The sequence below is a fragment of the Pocillopora damicornis genome, chromosome 1 (genome assembly GCF_964200805.1).
Source record: "Pocillopora damicornis chromosome 1, jaPocDami1.2, whole genome shotgun sequence".
Lineage (NCBI taxonomy): Eukaryota > Metazoa > Cnidaria > Anthozoa > Scleractinia > Pocilloporidae > Pocillopora > Pocillopora damicornis.
In genome coordinates, this window is record NC_142670.1 from 20,644,982 (window position 1) to 20,654,499 (window position 9,518).

Genomic DNA, 9,518 nt, shown 5'->3' on the forward strand with positions numbered 1-9,518 from the left:
TTGCTCTTCCATCAAATGTTAAAGTTTCAATTTCAGAGACATAATCGCCATTACGGGGTTTAACTCATTTCCTGGTGCTTTTTTCAAGTTTAACACCTGCTAATCTGCACATTTCTAAACAATATTAGAATTGATCTGTAGACATGTATAAAAAAGATTGAAAGGCTCTTAGAGAGTATGCAAAGCCGCTTTGAAAAAGGTTTAAAAATCTCTTCTCATCGAACACCGAATTAAATGTTATAGTGTATTTGAATTAAAAAAATCGACGTCAATCAAAACAATAACAACCTGTGGTAATATGATGATCATTCTAGGACATAACAGATATATAAATTACAGTGAAAAAAGAACCTCAGGAGGTACGTCCTAAGGATAAGCTAATAGACGTCCTTGGGTGGATATAAACCTCAAATGACAAACTTCATCTGTTGGTGCGTCTCCCTCTACGAATTTTCAACCTTATTGGCGCAGTCTGAGACTGCCGAGAAATTTTAAAAAGAAAACTAAAGCAAAAGCATTCCCGTTCATTTTAGAGATGTAAGCATTTCAGGGAGGGAAAAAATTTTCCAAAGGTAAGACAGCATTTGTTCTCTCGCATATTGAAGGTGATGGTGTACATTTAATTTCATGCGAGCTGCCTTACACTTAAGTAAGATGATGAAGGTATTGGAAAAGATGAGCATGCCACGCCGAGTGGAAGCTTCAAGATAATTTTTCTACCTCATTAAATCCTCTCTCCTTTAAGGAACTTTGGTTTGAACCTTCCGATCGACCGTTATTCCAACTGTTGCCGGTATTTGTTGTTATTCACAAAATAGTCCTGCTGAAGACGTTCTTAAAGGGGCGAAAGGGCGATGAAAACAGGTTTACATGATTCGCCCAATCAAAAAGTAAAACGCCAAAAATAGCGTCATGTAACCGAGACATACTTCAAAACCGTTGTCAAAAAGCGAATTAGTTTGGAGCTGAATGGCTATCCAAAATATTCGGCAAAATGTTCTTTCGAAATATGGGAATAACGAAAGATGAAAAGACACTAATCGATTAATGTAATTCCAAGCCGAAGTCATTTACAAAGGCTATGCATGTAATACAAAAAATTACACCAACAGTTAAATTAAAAGAGTAAAAATTAGGAAACTTCGTCTATCGGCTAAAACTCGAACAACCTCTGATTTTAATATTGAATCATACCCACATACATAAAAAAACTATACCCCGAGAGGGATCATAAATAACTAAATTCTTCAAAACACCGGAAAAAGAATATACTTTATTTAGTGATAGGGAGCTCTATCATTCCTTGTATTCTGGCGTACAGTTAATTTTAAGGTTGTTATGCACACTAAATTCTCACGGAAAATCGAGTGAATGATGCAGACACTTATCAGGAAAGCACGTCTTTACAAGTGCGCAGAAACACCCATAATTACAGAAGGATGAGATAAATGTTGTACCTTTCGAGCTCGTATGTTCTGTAGCTGGTAAGCCAGCTGCAGTTTCTGACAAATAATCAAGTCAACTTGCACGTTGTTTAAGTTCCTGAAAAAACTGCCGTGGGTGGTTATTGGTACTAAATTCGCGACCACGAATTCGTTTGAGAGAGCTGCCATTCAGTTAGTAAAGAATTAAACTCGTCTTTTCTTTTCTGCATATGCATTGTTTCAATCATTTTTGTTACAATTGTAGTGGGAAATATGGATCAGCAACACAACGTCAAAAGCATTTTATCTGTCACCATTGTGTGTTTGATTTTGTACAAGACAACCGCTCAGCAGTGTGACAGCGACATCTCAATATTTATACGGATACACGGATGCCTACCACATGCCCACCTACGAACAGATGCAACGCATGCTCTACTGGTTGGCTAAACGGAGTCCACCCTACTACAGCTGACGGAAAAGTTACACGACAGGTGTGCTTCAACTGGAGTTCAAACTGTTGTCTCTGGAACATCAACATTGAAGTGAGAAACTGTGGCTCTTATTTTGTTTGTAATCTTCCACTAACACCAGTGTGCACTCTGCGATATTGCAGCACTGATTAGCTGACTGCATCAATTCAGTTACACGACAACGTTAAGAGTACGAATAACCGAACAGCGAACAAAGAAAATGCTACAACAATTGTAACAAGTAAAAAACCAAAACAACGTTTATGAGATAATAATGTTTCTTCATGGTCGTATGCACTAGTTGATGTGCCAGTGCTCTTATTTCAACATAAGTTTCACGTTTACGACAAACTAAAACGTCCGAAGTTTTGCCAAATTTTCAAATACCAGGTTTAGCAGAGGTGCTCCTTCTAGCTTTCACGGAAGACTGTATTAAAATACCCCTTGTTAACAAGGGATAAAATGCCATGCTGATTACGGGACGTTGATCATTTTGTGTAGTCAATATTATGAAACTCTCAGCTTCAATTATTGCATTTCACTCAATTCCAGTTTAAAGGCCATACAACGAATCACCGCTTATTTAGAAAATAATCTAGTCAAGTGTTATTATTAAAGATGAATTTCTTTTGGACTGAAAGTGAACGCCTCTCCTGTGTAAACAGAATCTAATCTCAAAACTTGGGAGGTTGGTAGAATATCGACTCTTGTGTGCTTTTAGATTCTAATGTCAAGGTTTCGTTCATTTTGTAACGCTTCTTTCAATTACAGCACCTGTTCATCTGCACCTTTCTAAACAATAAAAGTATTTATCTGTCGAAAAGGAGACTTAAACTGTTCTAGGTATCCAGAATCCCAATTTAAAGACTACCCTGTAAATTTAAGGACGATGCGTTGGCTTGGAGCATCATGGTAAATGTTGCATTATATTTAAATGAGAGGAACCGGCTTAAATCAAGACAATAGCAACCTTTGACTACATGAAGATAAATTTAGCACGTGGAAAACTTTTATATTAAAAACAGAACCCCAGTAAGTGAAGGTAATAAGCGTCCTGAGGTGGATACAACCATCATTTAACAAATTTCATCTTTTGACACGTCTCTTTCTACGAGTTAAGAACGCCTTTTGGCGCAGTAAAAGTCTGCTGAACGTTTTTCTTTTACATAAAAAAACTAAAGCCTTTTTCTTTTTCGAGATTGAAGGATTTTAGTGAAAAGAAAACGTTATTCCCCTGCAGTCTCATCCAATTCCGTGAATACGCCGAGTCACCTTATAGAGAAAGCAATCAACTCAAGTGGCTCTAAGCTGAATTTCATTTTGGCTAAACGCAAATGCACCCCTGCAGTAATGAAAATGAAGTGGAACAACTGCTAGTCAATGCCATCTCGGATACAATAACAAAGTCACAAATTAAAATAGCCAATAGTCCTTCGAGTCGGACTCTGACCATTTTAAAAATTAAGGAAAAAATGCTTCTAACTTTAAAAAAATACATATTTAAAAAAACGGCTAGGTACCTTCAAAATTTCAGGATTACGTGCGAATCCTCCTTTGAACCTTTGTGGCCGCGCGTGACCTTGCTAAGCATAAGCTCGTTTATGAGATCCCTCCGAGCAGCAATTATATCGGTTTCCCACGTTGGTTATCACACAAAGAAAAAAAACATGTGCAATATTTTTAAAACTACTGGATAGGCTTAAAGGTTTAAAAAAATTGAAACCAGAACTTGTCTCTGTAAGTTAATAACACATAACTCTTGTGCTCGGTGCTGGGAATTGAGTTCAGGATATTAAAAAAAAAGCTGTACTCGATCAATTCCTTCGCTCGGTTCCCCAAAACAAAACACCTATATAATCTGTTCACACCCTTTACACTTGTGGATGAGCTGGAGCTCATACACACTTAAAAGCTTACCCTGGAAGTATTGTGCCCATGCCCCTAAAATTTCATTTTATTTGAAATTACGGTATTTCGTTTAAGGTGATTACTCAGTGTTGCACTGCATTATGTGCAGTACAGGATACACATAAAAATAACGTAATCGGACGAATAAGCGCGAGTGCATTATTTCAGTGCATTCCGAGAACGCGGTGTTGCTTTTCAATCAATGGACCAGGTAAAGAGGTGTGATGGTCTTTCACTCTGAAACGAGCACGATGACCATTATTTTTATTGCATAATTTTGGTTAACAAATTATTGCCATTAAATTGGAGAAATTTAGAAAACATTCAACCACTTATCCAGAGAAAAACTAGGCAATTTCCAAAACGGATCTTTATATACCCGGATGTAAGAAGGCGTTTGTTGTTTAGGGCATGACGCCGTGTTGTTGTGAATCCAACATGGCGTTCGTGTGCTGATATGTAGCAGTGTTCATCAATTATGAAAATACTTTTTTTCAATTAAGAGTTTGGCTTAGAATGCTTTGTCATGTTGTACCACAATTATTTCAGTGAATCTTATTACGAGTAGTTAAGATGATGGTGGGCCTCTAACTTTTATAAGTCTATAGTAAATCTATCTTACATGTTGAATTCTCCAAAATCACTCTGAGATTGTCCACTAATAAATCAGTTAGCGAGAAAAAAATAATTATATCGCTGATAGCCTGACGCAGTGATAAATCGAGGATTCCTTTTGAAATTTAGCCAATTTGTGATTTAGACGTTTAAAACGTGATGTTGTATTACAAAGGTATGCAGTCCATCTTTTCATCCTTCTTACACTGCAATGAAGTATTTTTCTTTTTGGTTTGTTTTCCTCATTTTTATACTTGTTATTCTTTTTTTCAATCAACCCGTTTAGTTGACTTATTTTACCTGGTGTTCGTTTTAGTCAATAAGGAACACGAGAAATGATGTAGTGTCTGTTTTATATCTACCTTATTCCTGAGTTAATCGCTCCTAAGGTATAGCTATCTATAAACTCAGGAACGATTATGTCATTGTTTACAATATCTTCAAAACACCCATAGTCCATGATTGCGTAATGGCGTTAATGAGAAGCTTTTGAGCTAAGAAGGCGCGATATTTTTCCTTCCAATGCATGCATTTTGTTAGTGAATCATTAGACTGCGTCAATTTTTCACATCCACGCGCCCGCTGGAAAATTTCGATTAAATCATCTTGATGAATGATTCTTGATTCCAGGTTCTCAAACGGTACATTAACAGCAAGCAATATATCCCTATTGCGCGGCAATAACTTCGGTTATTGTTTTAATCTTAGACCATCTATCGTGGTATTGAAACGAAGACTGATGAAACCTTTCTTTCCATCTAAAGTTAATCTATTCCCGATAGAAAGCACGCATACATTTTCAAACAATATTCCTCGGTCAATTGAAAAGTTTGCGGGGAAGTTTTAAAACGTGGCATCATGCTACGACGATTTATGAAATAAAACTAAATTTTTTTTTGTCGTTTTCCCATTTTCGTTTCCTTTTCTTTTTTATACCTTTGACAACAGTTCTTATTACATTTAATTCATTTCCACGAGAAACTGTAAAACAATCATGATCGTAATAATACTTTGCAAAGACTTCTTTTGTACTCACGTTTTCACCGACACAAACTTTCTGTGAAAGCAATTTGACGAGACAAAGAATGATTTATGTAAATAAGAATGATTTATGTAAATAAATTTATGTTGTTTGGTCTTATGTCAAGGGAAGCTTAAGTCTACATTTTCGACCATTTTCGAGTAGGTTGTAACATAGCATTCCTTTGGTTTAAGAAGAGGCACTATTCGAAAAACATAGCGATAGGCCGGATAAAAAAATCAAATAAGTCAATAAATATAAATGATTATCGAGCTGGAATGGCGGCAAATTTTTCTTCTTCTTTATAGTAGGTCTGGCGTCAGTTAATTACTGCTACCAACATGTAACCAGGCCTCATGAGGAATTTATCCAAAGTCAAACAAGAGTTAAATTTAACGATTACCGCACCTCGGATTGAACACCAGAAAAACATAATCAATATTGTTGTGAAAGTTCTAGGTACTAAGGGCTTTATGTCCCTACCTTTCAAAATGAAATTATCGTCAGAATTTTTTTAACATTTCGGTTATTAAAAAGTCACCTGTTTATAATCATGCATGATGCAGCTCGTTATCTTTATATCAAGAGAGAGGAGAATCTGTATCAGGGGGTAACTGTTTTATTATTATTCCTTCAGGAGCATTTCTGACTAATTTAATGGTTTCTGGTGAAGCATTTAGTTGCTCAAAAAGTTCGAAATTATTTTCCTGTTTTTTTTATCTATAGCATGATGCATCACGCCGTTCATCGGCAGAAGCTCGCAAGCTCCTTTTTAATTTTTTCAGCAGCGAGGCTTCCCTGGGGACCAGCATATCATTACCTGTTTAAAATTTCATGCGCTGCGTGATATTTCGTGTCTCAACACTTATACCTAACATCTGGAGACTGGTCTCCGTGGCACATACTGTAGGTTGGAGGAGCGAACCGACATGAATTTCGAGAAGTTCTATCGCATCTTAATTTTTCTTGGTATGATTGAGTTCTTCCTTCAACTATCCATCGGGGAGTTGAATGAAGAGAGAGAAGCGTCCATCCTCGGGATGATGTTAGAAAAACACATCTTCAAGAAGATTACCGGAGCTGTTTTCGGTGATGTGTGTTTGCGGGATTGTTATCGCGATGTCAGATGTCAAAGCTTTAACTACGTCTTCACCCAAGATATGTGTGAATTAAGCAACCGCACAAAAGAGGCCAGACCTGAAGATTTTATACCAAACTCTGAGAGGTACTATTTCAGGCGAGACAAGAATAGAGGTGAGTAGACTAGGTGCTTTCGTCCCACTTTGGAGCTATCCATTTAGTCTCATTCTCATCATTTGATTTATTTACTTTTCCAGTGTTATTCGCTTTAAAAGTGATTTTTTTTAATACCAGTGTCTCTCGGTTCCATACCTGATCTGCCCGCAAAATCATGTCAGGAAATTAATAAGAGTGAAGAAGGAAGAGCAGTCAGCGGCAAATACTGGTTGGATTTCAGCATACTCGAGATACCTGTGTTGGCTTATTGTCACATGGAGACCGAAGGTAAGACGTGCAGGTTCTAATCCAGGGGATAAATGCTTATTGCACTGACATATTCTCTGCAAATTTCCACATCTTTCGAGAATTTTCAAAAGCCGGAAATATTCACCTCAGATTGCTTTTTCAAAATGTTTCAAAACTAAGAGCGAAAAAAAATCATTGTAAAGATATTTAAGGCTAAAAAGAACCCGGCTGCACCGTTTAAAACACATCTTCACCACATGTTGTGAACGAGCTATTTAAATGTTTTTTAATGTTCGATGTTGATTTGGTATTTTGTGATCTGAGTTTTACGTGCAGCTGATTTATCTTGGTTGAGAAATGCCTGATTTAAAAACCTCAAAAATAAACGGATGGTCTTGTGTCGACTATGGACACGAAATTTTCGCCTCCTGTAGATATCTCACGAAAATAAATTCATAAATTTCGTATTCGCAGACATGTAACATCTTTTATTCAAATGCTACCAATTAGATATAACAGTCATTATGGACCAATAACGCCACGCTGCCTTAAACATTTTAAAAAAAGCTTCAAAGATCAAGCTGAGTGCTATATATAGAGCTCTGGAAAAGTCGATGAAGAAACAAAAACCGCGTACATACCTCCTTATCAGCGGAAAATGTTTGAACTCAGCTCTAGTCCCGATTCGGCAATTCCATGTACACGACTTCTTATCAAGAACATGAGGATAAAAGGTCTCAGACAATGTTTTCAATCGACATTCATCAGGTCAATTTGAGGTGAAATATTAACCTGTTGGACCGAAATTGTTGAACAACAAAGAGAGTCAGGATCATTATAACAAACTAAAAGTGCGCTCCTATAGACTTACTTAAACTACTCGATAATTCTTTTGTTTGGTTGATTCCAAATTAAATAGTCGTTCTTTTGAACAAGTTTTCCATGGAAATTATTTTGAATGAACAAGGTAGCGACGATACACAATTTTTGATAGAAACCTGACCTTGGCCTGGTCAGAATTAGAATCCCAAATTAAAGAACTGCTGATGTTCTCGGTGCAGCAATTGCTTGATCTGGAAAATTTGGAGAGAAAGGGCGCAGAAAAATTTTGGAGTGGTTGAAAACTCATCAGTAATTTATCAGCAAAACATTTATTTATCTCCTCTCAATAAATTTGGTTTTCTGTCTCGGCAGTCATTATCAATGCGTTATCTATATTCCCTAACAGTTCGAGTCCAGTCATTTGTGACCGTTTCAAGTTCATGCGCCAACTCTTCGACTGTTCTTTCCGGCTCGAGTGGCATACTGTATTCAAACAAAGCTCTGCGCTACTCTAACCATATGAATTGCAGCTGGAGTCTCCTTTCGGACAACAACATTATGCTTACATTCTTCAAATTCGACACTGAGTGGCAGTACGACTTCGTAAACGTGTACGATGGCAGATCTACATCATCTCCATTGATTGGGCGATATCATGGAACCTCTCTACCTCCAGTCGTTACAAGTTCATCAAAACAACTCTTCATCACTTTTACAAGTGACTTCAGCGTCAGGAAACCAGGGTTTAGGGCAAGTTACCGTGGTAAGCGTAATTTTTAACGCCAAAAAAAAAATGCCATTTTATATTTTTCCGTCGGTCGTAGTTTATGCTTTAGAATGTTTACGAAGCCTAGATATGCAATTCAGTTCAGCAGTCCAGCTAACATGACCTATCTAAATCTGCTCTCTTCGTATCAAGGACCGCTTAAATGCTAAAAGGGGACTATAGTTAAACTAGTACATATATGTTCATATATGTTCTTGGGCGTTGTCATTCAAAGAATATCCAATCGATTTGACAAGAACGATTACACCCTTCAGTTTGAAACTCTTCCTAAGTTTTTTTTCGCTGTGATTCAGTTGTAAACGAGATCCGCCTTATTGGTAACACGTCATTAACTGGGAGTGTGGAAGTTTTCGCTGACGGCCAATGGGGAACAATCTGTGAAGACGGCTGGGACATTAACGACGCTCACGTGATCTGCAGACAGCTTGGTTTCCCTTCAGCCATTAAAGCCTTTAGCAGCGCCACACATGGTCAAGGATCAGGTCAGATATGGATTCATAGTTTGGAATGCACAGGGAATGAATCTCATATCTACGAGTGCAGCCATAACGATTACAATTGTGATCACTCTGGGGATGCCAGCGTAGAGTGTTCCTCTATCATTCCTTGATGGCATGAGTTGCACCGACTCGTAATACTAAAGGGCTACATAATAGAAAGTCCTCAGTAGATAGGAGGTTAGCCTTTGTCTTTAGAGATTTAGCAATATCATTATGTGGAACACATTTTAAATCGGAAAAAATTGAACATTTGCAGCATGATTCCAATATGAACGAACTTTCTGGCAAAGCCCTCACGGCGGAGTATGTTTGTATAATTATTTAATAAATGTACCTATAAAATTTTTGATAGGTTTTGTCTAGTTTTGGGTTGATAACCATAACATTAATATAATGATTTCATTTTCGTCCAGTTTCTGTTACCAAGGATGGCATTAAATACTCAGACTCAAGCTTTAAATAGTGTTGTTCTTCCGAATCCAT

At 37.2% G+C, this 9,518-nt stretch overlaps 1 protein-coding gene across 1 annotated transcript; it reads left to right on the top strand.

The window, feature by feature from the left end:
• Positions 1-6,160: 6,160 nt before the first annotated feature.
• Positions 6,161-9,386, top strand: LOC113666919 (uncharacterized). The gene is made up of 4 exons (XM_089205224.1): positions 6,161-6,695; positions 6,816-6,965; positions 8,155-8,511; positions 8,829-9,386. The coding sequence occupies exons 1-4, from the start codon at positions 6,371-6,373 to the stop codon at positions 9,143-9,145; spliced, it is 1,149 nt and encodes a 382-aa protein (XP_089061350.1). The 5' UTR covers positions 6,161-6,370; the 3' UTR covers positions 9,146-9,386.
• Positions 9,387-9,518: the final 132 nt, after the last annotated feature.